This window comes from Canis aureus, chromosome 34 (genome assembly GCF_053574225.1).
Source record: "Canis aureus isolate CA01 chromosome 34, VMU_Caureus_v.1.0, whole genome shotgun sequence".
Taxonomy (NCBI): Eukaryota; Metazoa; Chordata; class Mammalia; order Carnivora; family Canidae; genus Canis; species Canis aureus.
In genome coordinates, this window is record NC_135644.1 from 25,871,938 (window position 1) to 25,896,051 (window position 24,114).

Consider the following 24,114-nt stretch of genomic DNA (forward strand, 5'->3'; position numbering starts at 1 on the left):
ACCGGAAGCCTGTACCTCCCTGTCCACTCTGCTCCTAACAGAATTCTTACAAGTCTCCCATCAGAACAAAAAGGAAAAATCCGTAATTATGTGTGAAGATGGAACTTTCTGAGACCTATTGTGATCATTTCACAATATAGTGAAGAATTATGTTATACATTTGAAATGAGCATGTCAATTATATTTCAATGTCTTAAAAGGATGGAACCTTCCTAAAATTAAAAGGGGCCAAAAACATTAACAGTTCACAGGAAAAAGAAAAGCAAATGGCTCTTAAACATACAAAAAGAAAAAATAAAGTTACCTGACATAGCACTGTTCATGAGAGACTGGTGAAAAATCCCGTTTAACGTGTTCTCTTGAAGCTCTTGAGGGGAAAAAAAAAAACCACTCCTCCACAGAGCTAAACAGGAGTTAAAATGGTAGGATTCCTACGGAAGTATTGGCTTATCTAGCAACATTATGTACTCTTCAACGCAGCAGTCCTACTTCTGGAATCCCCCCCCCCCCCCAAAATAAGAGCAACACTATTTGTAAGAGGCGAAGTCTGGAAGCCACCGAGGTAGCCGTCTATACAGCCAAGCATTGGACTTGGGCGGTGGGGGCGGGAGTGGGGCTGGGAGGGGCGGAATAAAAAGGTAAGGGATCTAGTTAAAGCAGGTACAAAACTGTACAGGATGCGAGTTCTATGTACGTGCACAGTGTGTACACACCTACGGGCTTGTATTTTCAAGAAGACAGAAGGACAAACAAAACTCTGCACGGTTACCTGTATGGGATGGGGGGGAACAGGTGTTGGAGATAGAAGGGACTCCTCCAAATGTACCTTGTTTTACATTTTTTTACTTTGAAATCACTTTAATGTTTTACAGAGTTAAATCATGCAAAACCAATCTAAAAATTGAGAGGATAAAGGGAAGCAAATGAAAACAATTTTATGTCAAATTGGTGACCTAACCAAATGGAAGAATTTTCCCCCCACAAGTGATTTTCAAACACAGTATTTCAGTTAGAAAATCCTAGTGTATCTATTCTTGGTGACACAAAGAGCCAGAAAGAAATCGTCTATTTCTTTGATGGTCCTGTGTTAGTGATATAAGGACATTGTTAGTTTGAAACTGTTGTGTGCATTGTAAGTTAAAGCAAATAAATGTGTAAATATAATCAGGAACTAAGATTTTCAGTTTAAAGAGAACGAGCTAAGAGTAAAACGAGCTAAGAGTAAAAAAAAGTAGTGAAGCACAAACTCCAATCTTTATATGTGCAAAGGCAAAGAATTTTGCACAAACATATATTAACAGCCCAGAGAATTTTTTAAATCATAAATCCCTTTACTATCAAGTCCGTCATGGGATGAGCTCTCTAATCTCTTGGTATCCGTTTCCCTGGGTTTTCAGTAGGTCAGGGAGTTTTGCTAAGGCCCTTTTATCTTTAGCCATATGCTGTCCACACGTAGCTAACAGCTCTAATAAGGCAGTTTATCTCACGACCACTCTCCTCTCTAGCTGGCTCTTTTCCTGTTTTCCTTTCTGCTACATCTGAATTTGGAGCACAGTAAAACACGGACACTGTTCCGGGTAATTTGTGCAGTCTCTATGGATCTTAGAGGGCAGAACAGAGGATGTGATGGCAGCAGTATTTTAGGAGTAGGGATACAGCACCACCACTGAAACCACAATACAGGCCTTGGCAGTGGAGTTGGTATACTCCACTCATTTTAGTAATCCCAGCCTCCCTATCCTACACTGCAAATAATTTGTGTGGTTTTCTTTTAGATGGCTATTCATATGAAAAGGAAGCAATGGAAAACTGGATCAGCAAAAAGAAACGTACAAGTCCCATGACGAATCTCATTCTTCCCTCAATGGTACTTACACCAAACAGGACTCTAAAAATGGCCATCAGCCGCTGGCTAGAGACACATCAAAAATAAACTGTTTATATTGTTTATATTCTTCAGTGAGCTCCTTTGAATGATTTAAAGGTAAATGGTAATCAGACATTAAAAGCAAGACAGGAGAAACATGAATTTAGTTACCTATTAAAAACTTTCTTCAAATCATATGGACCAAATAACATACCTGACTTTTCTGGTTTTACTACAATAGCCTTTTTGTATTAGTGAAAGAAATTTTAACCTGTAGAGAAATAAAGTTTCACTTTGACATAAAATTGCAATGCTCAAATTTATTCTTGCTAGATATAGGTCATATTTTCATTACAACTAAAGATTAATCTGAACATAACATTGAAATCCTAGTTAATGGTCATTAATTTGGTAACTCTTTGGAATTCTTTCAAAGGGAATTTGTAACCGAATAGCTGTAGTATTGTTTAGGACTAAATTGAAAAAATCATTTTGAAATGTTTAATGAGCAGTTTCGTTGGATTCTCAATTTGCAAGGTGGTAATGATTTTTCCCCAAAGTCCAAACCTGCGTACAAAGTTAGATGGAATAAATTATGTCAAGTTGACTTTGTTGAAATAAGGTAGCAAACCAGCCTCCTTTTAGAGTTCAGAAGTTATCATACAACAGTCTAAGCTAGGGTAACTATACGTTTGTACACAATAGGCTGGCTTTTAATACAACACCCTGATAAGCATTCCCTTGCAGAAAACTTCAAGGTCACAATGTTGAGGTGGCATTGACTTTACGTACCTGCCCTAACCTGTGTCCCAGAATGGAAGGCATGAGTAGGAAGGCATGTTAGATGGAACTCAACTGTAAGAGCAGTCAGGGCTCAAAAGCCTCATCTAAGCTGTTCAAAAATTCAGAAATGAGAGGGAAAAAGTAATGTGATTATGTATAATTTGGTCTGTTTCTATATTTTACAGATTTATAATTAATTTGCTCTGTCACAGAATTGTGGAAAGCCAACTACCACAAAAATCTCAAAATGGCTTTTCTTTACAGTTGCTTTGTAAAATTTCCATCATCCTAATGGATTACTGAATTTTATTTCCTTTGTGTCCTAGTTGGGATTTACGATCCTGTGATTTTTCTACAAGAGGATTTTTTTTTTCATACCACCCAAGCTTCTTACATTCAAGTGAAGACAAAAAGAAGGCTAGGAACAGGTCCTAGGTGTTTTTCTATTGTGTTCTACAGAGAAAGTATGTTAACATAATCTTAACAAAATATATATTTTTTTGACAGACTTTTCCAAAGGAGGTGGATTGGTTTTTTACATCAAAATTACTAAAAATCATTGACATCACTGATAGAAAACACAATAAAAGATTGGTTATCTTTTAAACGTGTAAAAGGCGGCGACTTTTTCATTTCACCATAGTTTCTTGTTAAGATGGCTGAAAACTAAGACGCCAATAGTTTACTCAAGTGAAATGCTTCCGTTTATGAATGCAAATCCAAAACCAGACAACTCCTCCTCCCCAGACATACAAGCAAACAAACCAAATCCAAAACCGCCCACAGGAAGGGGCCCCACAAGGCCTCTGTACTGCACCCCCGAGGCCGAGCCATTCACTGAGGACTACATGGGAGCAGTGCTCACCTGCCCACAGCCCCATCCTCAGGACTGACTGACCAGTAGCTTCCCAAGAAGACTTCACTTCTTTCTGGGGCAGTGACCAAACATCTTTAACACTTTTCCCTCCCACCTGTTTTTGTGTTTTTAACCCCCAAGTTTAATATATGGCTTTAAAGGAGGACTGCAGATACTTTAGTCAGCCTTACAGCCATCCCCAGACAGGAACCTGCAGGAGTCTTAGGGGATATCCTGACTCAAGATTCCACATCAGGGTTTTATCACAGTACAGCCCAGTTTGATGTTCACTCGCATTCCCACTACTCTGAGACGGATATGTGGGTATGATGTATGCACCCTTTTAACTGAAAGACTACAAATGTGAAGAACGTTTATAATCAACACAGTGCTCGGTGAATTGCCAAAGTGTTTTTAAAGAGTTATACTACTGAAGGTACCTGTTTCCAGGAAAAACAGACCCCAAGATTTCTGGAACAGGAATTCTGTTTCAGGCACAAAGGACTAATGCTAACCATTGAATGTTCTGGGGTATCTCGAAGCTTCACACTTTTTCTGAAATTATCAAATGAGGTTAAACATGTGTCTGATATTATTACTATAAAAATAGACTTTTCACTATTTTCTTTAGGGTAACAAGATCACCCAGGAGTAAGCGAAGGCAGATCGCTGTCATCAGGACAGTCTCTATCCATTGTTTCATTTAATACAAAACAAATTCTATTAATATTCTTTATTCCATATGGAAAAGTACAGTAGTTGTGCAGAAACAAAACTACATAACAAAAGAGTAAGACTTTCACAAATATTAAAGAAAACAATGAACAATAAATAAGCCATAGTACTTATAGCAAAACTCACAGAAAGCCTAAAAAAAAAAAAAGATAAAGCTGTACAAAGTACGCTGTACACACTCAGAAACAAAGGTTGAAGAATGACACCAGATTTCCTATTTGTACAAAACCATGATGATGCTTACAAGAACTTCATGACAACTATTCGTTTTTAAAACATTCTGTAAATATAGAACTTCCTTCTCCCCAATTCTAGAAAATAAATTTCACATCCCAACATATAAAACAACTATACTCCCACCTCTCTCAATTTAGCATTTTAACATCCTCCAATAGCGCACCATTTTCATATAAAAATACCTTTAAACCAAGGTTCATTCCTGTACCTTATCTTTACAGATGAATAATACATCAGTTTGGACTTAAGTAGCACCTCAAAGGTGTTCATATAAACGAGATAAAGTGCTGTTACTGGTATACTGTTAACATGCCCTAATAATACATCGTTCAGTGCAATAACCAGCATGAATGAAGCTTACAAAGAACATGCAAATACATGAGCTTTTTTTTATGATTAAGTATTTGAAAGAGTTATATTTACAAAGTCTGAATACAAGTTGGCTATTTAATATGTACAACACGTGACTACAAAGTAATGATTGTGTAATGAAACAAAAGCAACAACCAACCATACCTTAACTATCCAAATCAAATACTGTCCTTAAAGGACCTTGGAACGCTTGTTCCAGGAGTGCGACACCACTGGTAAAAGCAGTTTGGGAACCAGTTGAGAGCTTATTTACATATCCGAAAGAATGCGGCGTTCTTAGGGTTTTAGCCTAAATCCAACCTGACCATCAATCATGATTCCAAATGGCTTACACTGTTTCCTAACATTAAAAACACCATGAAGTGGGAATATAGTTCCAAAAAAGGCGCTATAAAAATATTTTTGAGGAGAACCATAACATGGAACTAAACGTTTAATCCTCTAGGGAAACTACTACAAAGGGAACAATATTTGGATGTCCTCGTCTTTTGCTAAAACAAAAAGAAACGAAAAAATATCACCTATATAACTTTACAGTCACACATTCAGCTAGAAACTTTTATATGTTTATATATAAAAGTTGGGATTTGACTCAATGGAACGGAGACTTGGAAGTTCCATCTACTCCAAGGTCCGTCATCCGGAGGCCGCGCCAGGGGTCAGGCCCAGGCCCGTCCTCTAGGGAGTATCACGCTCCGACCTCACGGCAAAGGCTAAAGGCGGGTGCGGGCGGGGGGGGGGGGGGGGGGGCAGCTCGGAAGGGAGAAGCGGGAGTTCGTGTCTTTGGGGCGGTCTTAAACGTTTAGCTCCACAGGCATGACTGAGGACAGCTTTTAATTCTGGTCGGCATTATTCACGGTGACTATTTGTCAAAAAAATTTTATTCCACATTTTAAATACATCCAGGACATCTGATCCACCACCACCCCACCCCCAGGGAAAAAGGGAAAAAAAAAAAAAAAAAAAAAAAACACCCCATGGCTGAGGTCGTTTCTCTCCTGAAAACCTTTGGGCCGCCACAGGGAGGCCGCGCGGCGCCGGCTCACACGTTGGACTCTATGAACGACCGCTTTGGCTTCGCCGAGGGGAGGTGGCTCCTGCGGGCCTCGCTGCCGACGCAGGCGCCTTCCTGGCACGGGGCGGGGGCCGCCTTGGGGGCCCGGATGTCCGCGCGGCGCGCCGGGCCCGGCCGGGGCTGCTCCTCCGGCTCCCGCTCCCGCTCCCGGCCCTGCGCCAAGCCGCGGACGCCGCCGCCCGGGGGGCCGGCGCTCAGGGCCTGCAGGCCAGCGGCGGAGGCCGCGAGGGCCAGGAGCCCGTCGGGCAGGGGCAGGGCCCGGGCGCGCGGCGCGGGGTGGCCCTGGGGCTGCGACCTCGCCGTCTTGTCCGTGACGCCCATGAAGGGCGTGCTGCGCGGCCGGGGCTCGGCGGGGGCGGGGGCGGGCGCGGGGGCGGGCGCGGGGGGCGGGGCGCCGGCCGCGGGCTCTCGGACCCGGGCCTCGGGGCCATCGGGGAGGCCGCCGCCGCCGGAGGCCAAGCTGCTGGTGGAGCCGCACATCTTGACGCTGCCGGACGGGGAGCCGGAGGAGCCCGAGCTGGCGACCGAGGCCGCGTGGCTCCCCGGGGCGGCGGGCGCGGGCGGCAGGAGCCGCTCGGCAGCCCCCGCGGGGCCGTGGCCCGGGCCGCTGCCGGCGGGAGCGTGCTGTGCGCCCCCCTGCGCCCTGGCGCCCGCGTGCGGCCCGGTCCTGACGATCTGCGCCTGGCGGGCGGCCGGCGGCACCAGCCCCGGCCCCAGCCCCGGCCCCAGCCCCGGCCCCAGCCCCGGCCCCGGCGGCGCCACGGCCTCCCGCGGGGCCCGCCCGCCTCCCTGCCGGCCGCGCGGGGACGCGGGCCTGACCCGGCGCTGCAGCCCCTCCTGCAGGTTCCGGATGTAGGGCGACGGGCCGCGCGGCGGCGCCTGGGGCCTGGGCGCCAAGGGCGGGGCCGCCCCCGGGGCCCACGCGGCCTCCGCGTCCTCCAGGGCCAGGGCCAGGGCCGCGGGCCCGCCGGCCGCCTCGTCCTCGTCCTCGGCCTCGTCCTCGTCCGACCCGGGGGCAGCGGCGGGCGCGCCCTGCGGCCTGTGCGGCGGGCCCCGGTGCAGCTGCCGACACTCCTCCTCCACGCGCGCCAGCAGCCGCCGCACCTCCTGGTTGGCGGGGCACAGCCTCCCGGCCTCGCGCAGGTCCGCCAGCGCCGCCGCGAACTGCCTTCGGGCAGAGGAGAAGCCGTCACTCGCCGCCCCGGTGGGCGCGCTTCCCGCCCGGAGCAGCGGGGCCGGCACCCTCGCGGCCCCCCGCCGCCCTGCCCCCCGCGGGCACGGATGGACCCCGGAGCGCGGGGCGGGCGCCGATCCCGGGACGTCGCGGCCGAAGCCAGCGCAGCCGTTGCTGACGACGTCCAGGCCCGGCCCGCGGAAGCTCCGATTCAGTATCAAGGGGGTGGGAGGCCCGGGAGGCGCTGGAGGCCGCTGGGGAGCCCGCGAGCCCCGCGGCCAACCCGGGGTCAACCCGAAGCCAACCCGGGGTCAACCCGCGGCCAACCCGGGGTCAACCCGAGGTCAACCGGAATCCAACCCGAATCCAACCCGAGGTCAACCGGAAACCAACCCGCGGCCGACCCGACCCGACCCGACCGGACGCCGCACAGGGCAGAGGCCTCGCGGGCGCCGCCCACAGCCGCCCTACCTGCTGTTTCTCTTGGCCCTCGCCCTGGCGTAGAAGGCTTCGTAGGACTGCGGCTTCAACTCGAGGGCCTTGGAAGCAAATTCTTCGGCCATGCCGAAGTCCTAGCGTGGACAACAAACACGGGTCAGGGCCCGCACGGAGGGGCACCCTCAGACCTCGTTCCCCGGTCAGGAGGCAGCCAAACCTTAACAGTATCTTGAGGAGAATCCAGCAGAGAAACGGAAACGGACGGCTCGGGGCGGGGGCGGGGGGGGGGCGGGGGCGGGCGGGGGCCGCAGAGGGAGGAGGTACTGAATCGAGTCGACTAGTTACGAGTTACCGCGCTCGTCACCGATTACCCGGTTGCGGTTGCGGGCACCGCCTCTGAGCAAACACACCCCACGCCAGGCGGACGGGAAGGCGCGTGCTCAGCCTGGGCGCCCTGGCCTTCTGCTGGGACCGGCCCCCCCAGCGCATCTCCCAGCGCCTCGGGAGGCGCGTCGTGGCAGCGGCCGCCCGCCCGCGCCCGAGAGGAGCGGCTCCCCGCAGGCGGTGTCCAGAGGATGTGCCCACAGATGCCCCGGGAGCCCCGGGAGCGCGGGGCGGGCTGGCCTAGGCCACCGGCAAACACTCCAGGCACAGGCCGGGGCTCAGCTTACGTTTGTTTTTCTCCGGCAGCGAGACAAGTTGAGATAGAGGGACACTCTGAGTTCATTGAAGGGTCGCATGTCCTCTCCGAATCCTTCTCGAGGAAACTTCCTTAAGGCGTACTGGTACCTCTGGGCCGCCTCTTTCATCTTCCCTTTCTAGGAACCAGAAAGCAAAGAAATTGAGCCTTTTCCTGATGTTCCAGGAGGTACAGGCTCCCCCGGGGCCACCACGGCCACCAGGGCACGCGGGTCCCCGGCTGCCCGGCACCGGCTCACTGTCCCCGCGGCTTCTGGCCTCGGGCTTCGGGAAGGAACACAGGTTTTCTAGGAAGCAGCCCATACGTTGCCAAACTGATAACTATTAATACAACAGATTATCCTGTACATATATATTTTTTATTTTTTTATTTTTATTTTTTTGAGAGAGAGAAAGAGTGCACAGGACCAGTGGGGATGAGGAGAAAGGGAGAATTTTAAGCAGACTCCACGCCCAGCACGGAGCCCAACTCCAGCCCATCTCCAGACCCTGAGATCATGACCTGAGCCAAAATCAAGAGTCGGTGGCTGATCTGAGTCACACAGTGTCCCCTGTTATATATTTTTGAAAACCATTTCCGAAATGATCCGTCTCCTACAGATGCTTTAATGCTAAGTGTACTAGAAATCAGATGAAGAAATGATACGGTTCTCAAGGCAAGTACGGTCTTGTGGAGAAACCTAGAGCTCGCTGTAGAATCATAATTTTTCTTTGAAGAGGAACTAAAGTACAGGCTTTAAAAAATCGAACAGCACTGCACGTCATTTTCAAGGCTAAAGAAATCCATTTGCTCAGTCAGTTCCATGGCACAGCAGGTATGAAGTCTGTTGAAAATGGCCTGATATTTCTAACATAATTGCCTACCAAAATTCATATTAAAACCACTTCAAAGACACAACAACACACACTCTGAACTCAATTTCAAAAGGATTCTGAGCCAGAAACCCTGCTGGGTTGTGCTGGATGCCTACTTATTTGTTATTATTTAAAAAAGAAAAGGAAAAAAACTAAATGTAGCCCATGCAACAGCCTCTTGTGAAAGGATTAATTAAAGGGGTCATAATGCAGGTTTTGTGTTTTGTTTTCAAAACACTTGATCATCTCATCACAGACCTGGAAAGAACAGTGATTCACACATAAATGGCCTGAGCATCTCCCTAAACCAGGAGTGAGCAAACTACAGCTTCCCGCCAACCCCGGCCTGCCACCCATTTGTACAATGCAGTCTGACGGACACGGCCACATCCGTTCGTTCATGTGTCACCTGTGGCTACTTTCATGCCCCCGCAGCAAAGCGAGGGAGCTGTGACAGAGACCACATGGCAAAGCCTAACATGTCTGCTGTCCGGCCTTTTACAGGAAAGGTCTGCTGACCTCTGAGCTATAAGGTCTTATTTTGGAAATTTCACTTTAAACTTTAAAAATTTTTACTTTCAAGTTAATTTATTAGTCCTTAAATTTATTTCCATTTCTTCTTTTTTTTTTTTTTAAGATTTTATTTATCTGAGAGAGTGAGAGAAAGAGAGAGTGAAACCACAAGCAGGGGGAGCAGCAGAGGGAGAGGGAGAGGCAGGCTTGCCACTGAGAAGGGAGCCCAACGTGGGGTCGATCCCAGGACCTGGGGATCATGACCTGAGCTGAAGGCAGACGCTTAACCGACGGAGCCACCCAGGCACCCACATATTTCCATTTCTAAGAGAAAACGGTGAAAAAAAGTCAGTCTCCCGAGTGAGTATTTATATATTCCTTGGTCATCTTAAGTAAAGAAAGCTCTGGAAACTGTTCCAAATTGCAGACGCTAAAGGATGTTAAAACTAAGTTAATAGTCGTAGGAGACTTAACGATTCTTTTCTCCTGAAACGTCTCCTGAGCGTCCCTTTCCTGTGTGTCTACGACCCGGTGCACGAAGGCTCTCACGCCTGAGGCCGCTCTGCCTCCCACCAGGGCTGCCGCCTCAGTCACAGCCGCAGAAGTAGTGGCCCCCACGGAGCGCGGCCGCCACCTCCAGGCCCGCCGCGGGGACCCGGGAGCCCGGCCAGGCCGCTGAGCGCCTCCCCGAGCCCAGGGACGGTTGGTCCGGCCCCCGCCAGGCCGAGGGGCTGCTCATGGGCTGCTTGTTGGGGGGCGGGGGGGAACCACTTACTTTGTACATCATGTTTCCTTCCTCCATCAATTTCTGTAAAAGTATAATCAGAATGTCAGGCTTGGAAGTAGCCATCGCCCAGGCGGCATTTCCTGCAAAACAAAGACGCATTCAGGGGCGCAGCGGCGCTCCGGCCGGAAGGAGGTCGAGGCTTCTGAGCCCGAGCGCAGGGACGGTCAACGACGGCGGCACAGTGTGTCCTGCAGCCTCCAGACAACAGTGAAGTGGAGGGGACGGAGTGGCCCCCGGGGAGCTGGTCTCCCTTCAAATCTGCCTCACGCTGAACCAAGCGCCTGGGAGGGAGGCTGGACCGGACACACCTGCGACTCCGGGGCGACGCGCTGGGGACCGAGGCATCGGAGCAGCCATGCCCACCCCCTCCTCAGTTAAACCCAGCTTCCCGGTAATCTCCTCGGCTTCCTGCGGGAACCCTGGGGCTGGGGAGTGGAGGGTGCCGCGCACCAGGCCCGCGTCCCTACGGCTCACAGCCCGCTCCTAAGCGTGGCGGGGATGCTGCTTCAAAAGAGCAGCGTCGGGAGCCACCTGCTCCTCCTCAAACACGGACTCTGCCGAGCCTTAGCACCCTCAGGAAACTATCCACCCCAGTTGTGCCTTGGTTTCCCCCTGTGTAACATGCCGGGGTGATCACTACCTGCCGAGAGCCCTCTTCCGGTTGCTCTGTACCCACACATTCTGAGTGGGGGGTCACTTCCGACCAAACACACAGAAGGGGCTCCCCCCCACACAACAGTCCCTCCTGCCCCATCACGGTCCTCAACTGACCCCCATCCTGTTTCCAGTAAATCCCGTGGCCTTTCCTCCACAGAACTGCTGGGGCTGCCAGTGCCCTACCCGCCCGGCTGGGACGACTCCGGGACAGTGGTTCCCACACTCAGCTGCTCAGCAGAGCCACCCACATTCTTAACCATGATACCTGCCCCCCCGACCCCCCCAAGAGATGAACGGCACGGCTCCCTGCCCTGCTCCTGGGCACTCCTAATGCCCTACAATTCTAGACTGTCCTTCAACACTGGCTGCTGCTTTCTACCCACACTGCAGTGATAATGTTATGAACCACTTAAGTATTTTGGACAACTGTGATCAAATGAGCTTTACAGAGGAGGGAAAAAACACAATCTCTAAGCACCTGACATCTTACTTCTTAATCTGGGAGCAGGTAAGTCTCTAATGGTCCCCGACATACTTTAGAATCTGAGGGTAACCCCCCGTCCTGCTGCCAAAACGGGGTATTTACTGACCTAATTTGGCTCCTTTTCTCAGTAGTGTAACCACTACAGATGTGTTTCGACAACCAATGGCTCTGTCCAAGGGGCGCATGCCGCTGTGGTCCACGTGCTCGATCACGGCTCCCTTCTCAACCAGATACAGGACCTATGGTGGGAGAGACAGAGCCCTGAAGGGTCGCTGCAAGAGTGCTACACACCCACCCACCTCTGCCTCTTGGGGAGGTGCTGGCAGTCTTAGCTTTACTGAGATCCTCTACACCTCTGGCCATTAAGGATCCTAATGTGAAATAAAGCTGACAAGAAACAGAGGAGCTGGGATCCCTGGGTGGCGCAGCGGTTTAGCGCCTGCCTTTGGCCCAGGGCGCGATCCTGGAGACCCGGGATCGAATCCCACGTCAGGCTCCCGGTGCATGGAGCCTGCTTCTCCCTCTGCCTGTGTCTCTGCCTCTCTCTCTCTCTCTCTCTCTCTCTCTCTCTGTGTGTGTGTGTGTGTGTGTGTGTGACTATCATAAATAAATTTAAAAAATAAAAATAAAAATAAAAAAAACAATTAAAAAAAAAAAAAAGAAACAGAGGAGCTGTAATCTCGCTAAAACCCACTCTATTAGCATGAGGAAGGCGGGTGAACACTCCCAAGGAGGGACATGTTAGGTACATGCATCCATATACCACAGATGAGTACATGCACATCCACTTCCCGGGCCACAGAGATGCCACAATCATCTTTTCGTCTCCAATTACTTAGGAAGCAGACTTCTGCAAAGCTCCAATGAGCTGGCAGGCTACAGCAATGGGCACTTCAGAAACACTCAGATCCACACTGCCTGGGTACAGCAAGCTGGAGAAGCTTGCAGCTTGAGATCAGATAAACCCAATTATAACTCACTTTAAGGCTTAGGAAAGACCCTCAATTATTGGGTATGTAAAGAGGCAAGATTCGAGACCATGGTACATAGACTGATTTGATGTAGTATGAAAGCAGTCACTTGGACATACAGAACACAGAAAAAAAACAAAACACTTTGGCTACTCAAATTGTTCTATTCACTAGAAAAGAAGTCTCTAGCCAGCTTAGATTTTCATGTGAATCTGTTAGTCCACCAGGGGTTCAAAATGCCACTAGAGGGATTAATATCCATAATATATAAAGAGTTTCTACAACTCAATAAAAAACCCAAATAGCTCAATTTTAAAGCAGGCAAAGGATGTGAAGACATTTCTCAAAAGATGACACAAATGGCCAACAAACATATGAGAAGATGTCCAACATCACTAATCATCAGGGAAATGCAAATGAAACCTATAAGATATTAGGTTTAAGATGGCTGTTATCAAAAGGAAGGAAGGAAAAAAAAGAAAGAAAAAGAAAGGAAAAAGGAAGGAAGAAAGAGAGAGAGAAAGAGAGGAAGGAAGGAAGGAAGGAAGGAAGGAAGGAAGGAAGGAAGGAAGGAGGGAGGGAGGGAGGGAGGGAGGGAGGGAGGGAGGGAAGGAAGGAGGAAAGGAAGGAAAGGAAGGAAAGGAAGGAAAGGAAGGAAAGGAAGGAAAGGAAGGAAAGGAAGGAAAGGAAGGAAAGGAAGGAAAGGAAGGAAAGGAAGGAAAGGAAGGAAGGAAGGAAGGAAGGAGAAAGATAGATTAAGTGTTGGAGAGGATGTGAAGGAACAGGAACCCTTGTACATTGTTGATGGGAATGTAAAATGGTGTGACCACTCTAGACACAATATGTAGGTTCCTCAAAAAATTAAAAACAGAACTATCGTTTGATCCAGCCATCCCACTTATGGGTACATATCCAAAACAATACAAATAGATTCTGAAGAATTTTCAGGATCTTGAAGATATCTGTGTGCCCATCTTCGTAAGTGCACTATTCATAACAGAGCTGGGAGCAACCCAAATGTTCGCTGACAGATGAAATGATTAACACAATGTGACATACCTACAATGGAATATTCTTCAGCCTCAAAAAGAAAGGAAATCCCAGACCATGCTACAACAGGGATGAACTTTGTGGACATTATGCTAAGTGAAATAAACCAGTTACTAAAGGACAAATACTCTAGGACTCCACCTATATGGTGGCTCCCAGGGACTGGAGGAGGAGAGAAATGAGGCCTTCTTTAATGGGTACAGAGTTTCAGTTTTACAGGACAAAGTGTGGACATTGAAGTATACTAACACTATTGAACTCTTAGAAATGGTTAAGATGGTAAATTTTATGTTGTGTTTATTAACCACAATTTTAAAAAAAAATTACACTAGAATGCTAAGCTCCTTCCCTGTTCCCTAATGCAGATACACTAGGACCTGGTAAGGTAATATATGCTGAAAAATAAAAGTATAGATATGTGAGGTTTAGTTACACAGCTGTTTTTGAAAATCGACATTAAGTAAGTACAATTAACACCGTCCAGGAAATTGAGACCATTTAAACCCAACATCACTGCCTTCTAAAAGCATCAAGGCTCAGATGTGCAGGGTGAGGACAACTTCTGCTCCAAGTTCCCTGGCTTCCAGCAATGCAGGATCTGTCTTCCCTGGCTAATCTGCACATGAAACATATTTAATTCTTCAAAAATGGTAACTCTCAAGGAGTCGAACATTCCTTTAACACCTGCTTGGAGCCTGGGACATGGAACCCGACAAAAGCATGGTTTCTGCACGGAAAGACATTTTGTGGTTCTTAGCTTATTCACGTTTTGCCCCTTCTTATCTCAGACTCGGGCATGTGGCAAAGAGATAAACATAGCGTTCTGGGCATTTTATATTATTTCTAGACAATGCCACATCCATTTAAAAACAAGCCAGATAATTATTTCACTAGTAATTTCCTATATACATGGAAAAAGCGATTTTTAAATGCTCTGTACAGGAATCCTATTTAAATGGGTTCCTAGAAGAAAATAAAACTACATATGCATGTGTGTATACATAGTCAATTATGCATCTGCTGTAGACATAGTCTGTAATCGTGTATCTTGAAGGTTTTGAGAGTCTATTAAAATTTTATACTAACTAACTAACTTTATACTAAAGTTCTAGAACAGACTGCATGCCACACAATAAGAGAAAAAAATGAAAGCTACAACACAGCACGCTCATACACACTGACCACACTCAGACACGGCCTCACACACCCCCGGGAATGGTTGGACCCCCGACTTTCTCCGTGGCACAGGCCCGGCGCGCAGGTGGACAGCGCGACCACCCGCGGGTACCTACGGTCTCTGCGTCACCGTAGAAGGCGGCCAGGTCCAAGGGTGTGCGGCCATTCTTGTCCGTCTGGTCTATCTCGGCTCCCTCCTCAACCAGAAACCGGACCACCGCTCTGTGACCTTTCAGACAAGCCCAGCTTAAGGCCGAAAGACCTTCTTTGTCCAGAGAAGAAAGGGCAGCACCTGAAAAAACAGCCGGTTCACAGAACATGAAGTCGGTGCGACAAAGCCCAGAAGCAAACGGATTCACATCCACCAATCCCTGTGCGGACCCACGGCAAGCAAGCCTAGGAACTCGGGCTGGCAAAGCGATCACCACTGTTGACGCTGAGTAATGGGTATGTACACTCACTACCTATTCTGGTACTTGCCTGTAAATCAGAAAATGACCAACAAAGGGACTTTTCAAACTCGAATCAAAAAGTACGGTCATGGGTCTGGCAAAGCTCTTGGCTTTGTCCATCTGAAAGAAACCTCTGCAGGGGCTCCCATGCTGCTACCTTTGGAAAGGAGGAATTCCACGGTGCTCAAGTGTCCTTCACAAGCGGCCACCATGAGGGGCGTCCGGCCCTGCTTGTCACTTAGGCTCACATCACAGCCACGGTCCAAAAGCAATCTAACGATCTGAAAGAAACACTTGGAATTACAATCTCTCCGCTCCATTTCAGATCTCGTGCTCTCTACCAAGGGCAGATTTTTCTACACCTAAAAGTAGCAAAGGATTCTCTTCTTCAAATGCCTGAGTTGTGGGATTTGTAGGACTTGTGAAATCTTTCCATTGTATTCCTTTGAACAGAATCTTCTTGCAAATATATATTCTTTTTCTGACCTGCCCAATTCATTACTACTTACCTATAAAACACACACACACAAGGCATAACCGGGCACGGAAAGGGGAGATCCTAAGCACAATCAGGCAGTGACCAGACAGCCGCAACGGGGCATATGGGATAAGTGAGCAGAAGGCAAGGAGGGGACAGAGGTCACGGCCCCGTGGTGGTGTAGCAGCTACACCCGGTAGGAGGCACAGGCTGCAGGAAAGCATTCACCCACCCCACACCCCCAAGCAATCTGCTTTTCTAAGCTTCAGGGCTTAGTGGATGGCTTGACCTTCACAGCAGGCAGTTTTTAGCAAAGCTTCCTGGAAGAGATTCCCAGCCTCAGAACTGCGCCTTCAACCAGTGCACGGTGAAAAGGCTGGCGAACAAAAACCAAAGAGCCAGAGAGGTGCCTCATACGACTACCTTCCCAGTGTGAGGGGCTTTATGTAGGGGGTGGGCCACAGTCTCCAGCCCTCTGGCGTGGTGTTTGGTACATGGCCTCAACAACTAAAGGTGGCATATTTCCATTGCTTTCTTATTCTTGATACACTGACAAAAGCTTTCCAAACCTCGCCATGACTTAGGAATATTAAGACCAGGAGAGAGGACTAGCGAGGGCATCATATGGTGTGAGGGTCACAGGGAGCAGATGGCAGAAACCAAGCTCATGGAAATGGAACTGAAAAGCCAAAATCTTCATGGTGAGCGCTTGTAGCTCCTAACAATGGGACTAGCAAGAGGGAGTCACATGATTCCGTGATGTAAAATTGGGTCTAGAAAATTCTTCCTATGATAGATGTGTGGTAAGATCCATTTTTTGTTTGTAGCTTGTGTGGAACCTGATGCCAGGCATGGCGTAGAGTCCATGGCCACTGTTCACAAAATGAATGAATGCCTGAAGTCTCAAGGATCCCCTGCTCCCTTGAATTAAGGCAACAACAGGTAACTCCCTAGTAAAAGAAACCAGCCGGATGGGGTGCCTGGGTGGCTCAGTCGGTTAAGCATCCGACTCTTGGTTTTGGCTCAGGTTGTGATCTCAGGGTCCTGGGATCGAGCCACACATTGGGCTCTGCACGCAGCAGGGAGTCTGCTTGAGAGTCTCTGTCCCCCTCTGCCCCTTATGCTGCGCTCTAATAAATAGGTCTAGAAGGGGAGAAAGAAACAAACAAACCAGCTTGAATCACAGGGTTGGAGAAGAGAGAAAATGTTTTTTCTTTTTAAGATTTATTTGAGGGAGGAGGAGTGTCATGTACACATGAGGGCAGTGGGGGAGGGGCAGAGGGTGGGGGTGAGAGTCTCAAGCACAGAACCCAACATGAGGCTCAAATCCCATGACCTTGAGATCATGACCTAAGCTGAAACCCACTGGACACCTAAGCAATTGTACCACCAAGGTGTCCCCAAGGTTTCCTTTTCTAGAGAGCACAACAGACACCTCCTTCCTCCCAGTACGCTGGACAAATGGGTCACACAATCACGACAACAGGTGTGTCACAGCAAGTCTGTTACCATGACAGGGCCCGCCTGCTCCACTTCCCTCGCTGGGTACAAGGAAGCAGGTCTCGGCCTCCGCCGGCCCCCAGCCTTGCTCCCAGTTACCAGCCTACAACGGCGGGCTGTGCTTGCCTGTCAGACGTTTGTGGTTATGGAGCAGAACTGATGGCACAAGCAGAAGCCAAGTACAAGGAAAAGCCAGGGCTCAGAGGAGCCGCACTGGCCCCAGGGCAGATGGGCAATAGTGAACTCTATCCCACCCATCGTTTCCGAGGCCTTCCGGGGCCCACCCAGTACCTGCCAATGCCCCTGGCGTGCTGCACAGAACAGAGGTGGGACCCCTCTCCTGTTGGTCCGGGACACAGCAGCTCCGTGCTCCAGCAGCAGCTCGCACACCTCCAGCTTGCCTCTTCCGGCAGCAGCCGTCAGGGCTGGGGGAAGACCACAGGGAGGGGAGTCCATTAGTGTGGGGTGGCTAACAGTGGCCACAAATTCTCACATGATCCTCCCACAGACAGGGAGGTGGCTGTGCATCCTCTCCCACCTCTCTGAATCCGCCTAGGCTTTGTGACGGCTTTGACCAATAGAACACACAAGAAATGACGACATGCCAGCGTCTGGGCCAAGTCCTGAGACAGGCAACTTGTGCTTCTCCCCGGAACATTCATGCTTGGAACCCAGGCGCCACGGCGGGAGGCAGCCCAAGCAGCCCTGCGGTGATACACTCACGGGGAGGAGAACCTAGGCCCGGGTGTGGTTCGCAGTCCAGGTGAGCGCTGCGCAGCCAGCCAGCAGCCATCCGGCAAGCAGGTGTGCGCACCACCCTGGTAACGGATCCCCACACAGTCTGGCTACACCAGGTAAAGCAGGTGAGCAGACGTGAGCCATGCCTGCCAAGCCCAGTAGATTCAGGAGCCACTATATTTTTGTTTTATTGTTTTATTTTGTTTTTTTGGTTGTTTTCTCCCCATGGTAAGAGAACCAGAATATAGCTCAACACACATGCATCGATCAGAATTATGATCCAATCCAGCCTCTTCCCTTAAAGGCATAAATTTCAATCAACAAGATCTAGCAATTGCTGACGGAGTCAAGGGCATATCAAATCATTCCTGTCCTTATGGAGTTTGGAATCTCTGTAACCAGTCAAGATTCTGAATTAAGAATGTCAAGAAAGCAAGAAAAGTGGATCAGATTGTAGGGGGTCTTGAGTGCTCAGGGGAACAGCCCAGTGAGACTCTGAGCAGTGAGTGGCCCGCTGGTAGCAGCAGGTTCTGGGGAAGTCAGCCGAGGATAAAACAAAAACAGCATGGAAGGAAAGAGAATACTCGAACAGGTTCTCACGAGGCCCTCACATCAATGACTGTGCCTCCCCACTCCCCAGGTCGTGATGCTTGATGGGGCTGGTGGAAAGAGGGGTTGAGTTACAAGCGGGTCCTCTGCTATATGCTACTTGTGTCATCATCTAGGGGAAAGGACAGCCATACATTTTGGGGACAATCCCAGGCCAGGATGACAAGCTTCAGTGGAGAAAAGGACAGGAAGGGGCTCTGGTGGGATGGTGACACCATAGGAAGGAGCATGTACGATACTGATGAGGAGGGAGGGAGCAAGAGCGATGCTGTAGCTCTGTTCCTGCTGCCCGCCTGGAACAATTCGGTTTTTGTTTTTTAAAGATTGTATTGATTTATTCATGAGAGACACAGGGAGAGGGCAGAGGCCCAGGCAGAGGAGAAGCAGGCTCCCTGCAGGGAGCCCGACACGGGACTCGATCCCGGGAGCAGGACCTGAGCCGGAGGCAGACACTCGGCCGCTGAGCCACCAGGTGTCCCCAACCTCAGGGGCCCGCAGCGACTGGAGGACAAACAAAGGAGGGGACCCGCACACACAGGGCAGCCAGGCACACGACCAGCCGCCACGCAGGACGCCCTGCGAGGGACAGACCAGCACCCGGGCGGCTGATGGGTCCGACGCGGACACTCCACGAGTGTCCGCGTCTGGCAAACAAGCTCCACGGTGTCGGTGCAGCTCAGCGGATCTCGGCAGCGCAGCACATCGGAAAGGACAGCCTGGCACTAAACCAGGCGCCCGGGAAGGCCGCAGCCGGAGCAGCTGGGCAGCAGAGGAGAGCGCCGCCGGGCGGGCCTGGCGTCGGGCTGGGTTCCCGGCTCTCCCCACTCCCCGAGCCTCCGTGAGCCACTTCCCTCTGAGAGGAGAGCGCACCCAGAAGCAGCTGCGAGAGGGCCACACGCAGTCCACCCGGGCCCGAGCCGCCCCTCCTGCACACCAAGGCCTAGCGAGGCGCTCCCGCCTCCCAGGGCCGCAGACCCACAGCACCTGGGTCCCTTCTTCTACCCAGAGGGGGGATTTTTGCCCTCCTAGCTCAAAACCCGAGGCCAGAGGGCACCTCAGGCTCCAGCAGCCGCAGACCTGAGGACACCGCATTCAGAAACAAGCACGACTGTTCCACAGTCAGCTACACACTTGATCATCGGGCAAGACACGGCGCAGGAATGCCAGCTCTTCTGCTGGCAAGGCTGACCTCCGAGCTGACCCCAGACTAGCAAGGCTCGCTAGGAGAAAAGGGGCGGAAGGGAGGAGGCAGGGGCAGTGGGCGCCCTGGCAGGGAGGCAATGCCTGTCCTCTGCCCAATGGAATCTGGAGATGAAGGCAAAAAAAGACCTGGCATGAGACGGAGACTCTAAAATCAATGTGAACACATGGCACTTTCTAGGACTCAAATTGGGGACAATTTCGTTCACTCGCAAATTCCTTAACAAGATGGCATTTTTCTAATTAAATTCCCTCGAAAGCATCGATCATCTGACGATCCTGAATAAATGTACTCGGCAAAACTGTCCTGTTCTCAGAGCAGGAGATTTGTCACAGCAGATGTTCATTTTAAGAGAACCCAACTGACTCTCAATGATAGGAACTTATTGAAAACATCAGATACGGTTCTTTGTAAAATGGATCATTTGCAGGCATCTTTGACATATTCACGTTCTGTGGGCAAAGGTCTCATTTATAAAAACTGTCAACTTGCCAGAACACAGTCATTCGGTAAACAGGGCTGTCTGTAACATTTTATGGCAGACCGGGCACAGGATGACCGGCCTGAGGGTTTGAACAATGGATGGTTACTGCCCTCCCCCCACCTCCGCCCACAAAGCTTTAGTCCCTAAATTTAGAGACTTTGAGAGAAGGGTGACAGGTCAGTGCACACAGAGGTTCCCACTTCCAGAAAGCAACCTTTTTTTTGTTTTCACTTAAAGGAATATAAAACTATTTATTGACCACTGTTTACCAGTATTTACAATAAAGTAAACAATATACAGTTGGATAACATCCTGACTACAAAGTTATTGTTTTTCCTGGTTTTTGCTTAACCAGTAATTCAAATACTGAGAAGATTGAGCCTATGTGTTAGGAATGAGTTGGGGTGAAGAAAAAACATGCAGGTCAAGAATTTGGGTTATAGAAGTCTGTCCACCCATTTATTCCAGCAGGTGCTAAATTGCCAACATTTCTAACCACCTGGTTATGATTAGGTTTCCATGAACGAAGTCTTAAGACACTCCACAAATCACAACCTTTTAGTCAATACAGCACAAGGATTTTTCAACTTCTTGAAAAGAAATAGTTCACTAGAAGGAACCTTTAAATGTCCATTTAACTAAGTTTTGCTTACCTAATTAAAGTACACCAAAACTTGTCTAGTTTTGCCCTTTGGGTGGGGAGGTTGATGGTAGTGATTAAAATTTTCCTTTCAGGGATCTTGCAAATAAACTTGCATTTATATGACTGTAACTAGAGATATGGATTCTGATATGGCTGCTTTTAAATTGTCCAATTTAAACTCTTTACATTATATTTAAATTGTCCAATTAATTACAAAACTTGAAAGGTTAAAGCTTCAGGAAAAATTTCAATGTAACTTTAAGTGATTTATCTCTTAAGTTGCTGAAAATGATAGCATCCCAGAAACATGGGCTTATCCATGGTTATAAAATGCTGCTTTTGTTTTGGTGAATGTTTCAAAAATAACGAAAAGAAAACCATTTATGTATGTACTTTTAAAAGTATACACACAAAAAGGCCCTAAATAAACAAAAAGCCCAGAATGGTCCTTAGGCATATAGGAGTGAAACACAAATTCTGACTGAGTAACAACTATGAAGATTTCCCCCAACATTTAGAAAAGGTGTTCTCTAATGCAGGGGGATAATATGCCATGGTCTCATATATTCTTTTCTGATAAAGGAAACGACTACAGAAAGCTTTTATTTGTTCAAAGTGACCAGTGCTATAGATGCAAAAAACCCCAACAACTCCCTCAATTCTACTTCAAACATATCAAACTTTTCATTAGAATGTTATTTCTTCACACTGATAAATAAAGACCCAGATTTTATTTATAAATATATAAATATGTATATATTTATACATATATAATATATATATATTCCATATATATATACATACATACACACACACACACACACGAAGCAACGCAAACAATTACTGAGCCTCATCTTCTGGACAAGAATGCCAAGTTAGTCTCTCTTCATAAAACGCAATTACAATTTGAGGACACTTCCTATTTGCCTCTTTTGCCAGCCCCAAGTCTGCCTCATCTGAATCTTTCCATTTCATGAGAAACATGAATTCTCCAGTGCCGTCTGTGGCACCAATTATTTATTCAGGATCAAGACTTCTGGCAAAGCCTCTTGGTTGATCAGCAGCATCTCTTTTCTTCTTTGATTTGCTATCATCAGATTTGCTGTCAGATAAAGATTTTCTTTTTGTACCATCTTTTTCTTTACTAGCTTTTTGAGAATTAAGAAGTGCAATTTAATTTTCTTCCCAAGTATTGTCAGCACCTGTAAACCCCTTCCACTTGAGGAAATACTCCACCTTCCCATTCACTACACGGCGGTCCAGTACTTTTGCCACCACAAATTGTTCAGGCTCCGCCTCTTCTACTCTCTCCATCCTGTTTCTTTCTCATTTTTTGCATTTTTTGCAATGTAGTTTTTTTGGAGGCCATTTTTTTTATTGCAGATTTGAAAAGCTACCATTCACCGCCTCAGAGCTGCTCGGGATCCTGGGTCTGCGGCGTCTCCACAACCTTCTCGTACATTCGTTACCCACGGGGTGCTCACGGGATGCCCATGCCGCCCCCCGGGCCAGAGCACGAGAGCACAGTGGGCTGTACCTGCAGAGGGGCAGTGCTGCCGCCAAGCCGGCTGAGAGCAGATGTGGACCAAGTGGCTGGTACACTTACGTTTATTGGTGCACTTGATTTACTGATATATTGGCTTTTCTACCTTTTATAGAAATGGGGCTAAGAGTAAAAAGATGAAAAGTGCCAACATTAGTTAAGAGACAGCAAGATTCTCATAAATGCCCTCTAGTTGCAACCAAGATGGAAACCATGGGATGCGCCAGAGGCAGCCTGACCCTCAACTGGAGGCTCACTGGACAAGCCCCACTCAACTGTAAAGGAGGAGAAAGCAAGTAGAGCGCGCACGGGAAATGCTGGAAAACGCTCAGCTATTTTATCTGAAAGATAAACTGTGATTAGGAACTTTAGGATTCCTTAAAAACTTTTTGAGAATGGCAGCCCCTTTCCCTTGTTTCCCAACAACTGACCGGTTATGATATTATGAGGGGGCCTGCCCCGCGTCCCCCCACCCCCTGCATTTGGCCTCGCTGTCCTCGGAGTCTGGGCTGTGGACAGGCTGGCCCCACGTCCTCTGCCTGCATGAAAGCGGCACTGCCTCAAACAAGAGCTGGGCAATGCCCCTTCCTCCACTTTCTAGGAATGCAGCTAAGATTTATGAAAGTCAAATCTCCCGGCCCTGCTTTTTGTCAGGCATTTGCTTCCATCATTGAGGAGGAGGGAGGGCTTCTGTTCAGAGAACAACTCCCCGGAAGCTATAAATTCTTCATCTCCACAGAGACCAGGTGGTTATTTGATCTAATCCTCAACAAGGTAAAGGGTAAAATGAAACACGATAAAGATTACTCTTACTGAAAAATATCACTGCATTGGGAGACGAAGCCCTGCCAAGCTTCTGGCACCCCCAGTCTTGAACAAAGCCCTGCCGGGTGGGCTCGGCAGCCAGCACTGGCCAAACGCTCCAGCGGCCTCGTAAGTCGTTGCTGGGAACACCATCCTGGTCCTGCCCCTGCCCTAGTGTTCTCTGCCTGCCAGAAGTCCCCCCGGAGGGCCTGTGGCAGCTGGGGTGGAGGGGAGGGCATCTGTGTTACCAGGCAACAGGTGGCAACTGAGCATCACACATACCACTGCCGCCCCAGCACATGGTCCCGGCTCGCAGTGAGCTACCTATGGAGGTTAAAACAAGGCAGAAAGCAAATCTGAGGAGCCGAGATGCTCTTGACATGTCACAAGTTCTGTATAAACACACTGCTGGTCCCCATGCGAGGACTATCAGGAACCTCAAGTGCCAAGGAATTCAATTAAGGAAACAAAATGTACAATCACCATGAAACAGGACTTCACATGTAACCGAAATCCATTTCCATCCCTCATACCTGCAAAATAATTGCAAAGTAACTAAGATTCTATCACTTAAACATTCATTTCAATAATCTATCAAGACCCAAAGTACAACTAAGTGACATTAAATATTAACAATCAATTTCTCACAACCTTGGTGGCATATTGCATCTCTGAACACTTATAACTGCCGAGCTCTGGCTAAAATACTGTGGGTGAGAGTTTTTATTTCATCTTGACAATAATCCTTTGAATTAGAGGACTGTTAGGTCCATTTTATTAAGGTGAAGGAACCAGAGCCAATCAGTATTGGTCAGGAATTAAGCCCAAACAGTTGAATGAACCTGGGTCCACACTTTCAAACTAGGAAGACGCTGACATATTTTAATTTCATACAATGACGCCTATAAAATGCTTCCTACACTGACACTTCAT

The 24,114-nt window shown here is 48.7% G+C and overlaps 3 protein-coding genes and 1 pseudogene across 8 annotated transcripts in view; 1 reads left to right on the forward strand and 3 right to left on the reverse strand.

Moving 5' to 3' along the window:
- WDSUB1 (WD repeat, sterile alpha motif and U-box domain containing 1) overlaps positions 1 to 2,172 on the forward strand; it is a 54,584-nt gene extending 52,412 nt beyond the window's left edge. For all 6 annotated transcript variants that reach the window (XM_077883387.1, XM_077883385.1, XM_077883388.1 and 3 more), the window contains one exon: positions 1,776 to 2,172. In XM_077883387.1, the coding sequence (XP_077739513.1) occupies positions 1,776 to 1,933 (158 nt within the window). In that variant the 3' untranslated portion in view covers positions 1,934 to 2,172. The remainder of the gene's footprint in view (positions 1 to 1,775) is intronic.
- Positions 2,173 to 4,224: 2,052 nt separating this feature from the next.
- On the reverse strand, positions 4,225 to 6,498 carry LOC144304791 (protein TANC1-like). Its single transcript, XM_077883391.1, has one exon. It carries the CDS (start codon positions 6,403 to 6,405, stop codon positions 5,893 to 5,895), a length of 513 nt encoding a protein of 170 aa, XP_077739517.1. The 5' UTR covers positions 6,406 to 6,498; the 3' UTR covers positions 4,225 to 5,892.
- Positions 6,499 to 7,566: 1,068 nt separating this feature from the next.
- TANC1 (tetratricopeptide repeat, ankyrin repeat and coiled-coil containing 1) overlaps positions 7,567 to 24,114 on the reverse strand; it is a 223,611-nt gene continuing 207,063 nt past the window's right edge. The window contains exons 20-26 of the mRNA XM_077883375.1: positions 17,451 to 17,584; positions 15,339 to 15,462; positions 14,846 to 15,021; positions 11,639 to 11,771; positions 10,380 to 10,471; positions 8,209 to 8,355; positions 7,567 to 7,671 (exon numbers count right to left, since the gene is read on the reverse strand). Of these exons, the coding sequence (XP_077739501.1) occupies positions 7,567 to 7,671; positions 8,209 to 8,355; positions 10,380 to 10,471; positions 11,639 to 11,771; positions 14,846 to 15,021; positions 15,339 to 15,462; positions 17,451 to 17,584 (911 nt within the window). The remainder of the gene's footprint in view (positions 7,672 to 8,208; positions 8,356 to 10,379; positions 10,472 to 11,638; positions 11,772 to 14,845; positions 15,022 to 15,338; positions 15,463 to 17,450; positions 17,585 to 24,114) is intronic.
- Positions 20,454 to 23,115, reverse strand: LOC144304793 (chromobox protein homolog 3 pseudogene; annotated as a pseudogene).

Excerpts from the sequence above, each read along its gene's own strand:
- LOC144304791 (XM_077883391.1), bottom strand. The coding sequence starts at position 6,405 with ATGTGCGGCTCCACCAGCAGCTTGGCCTCCGGCGGCGGCGGCCTCCCC.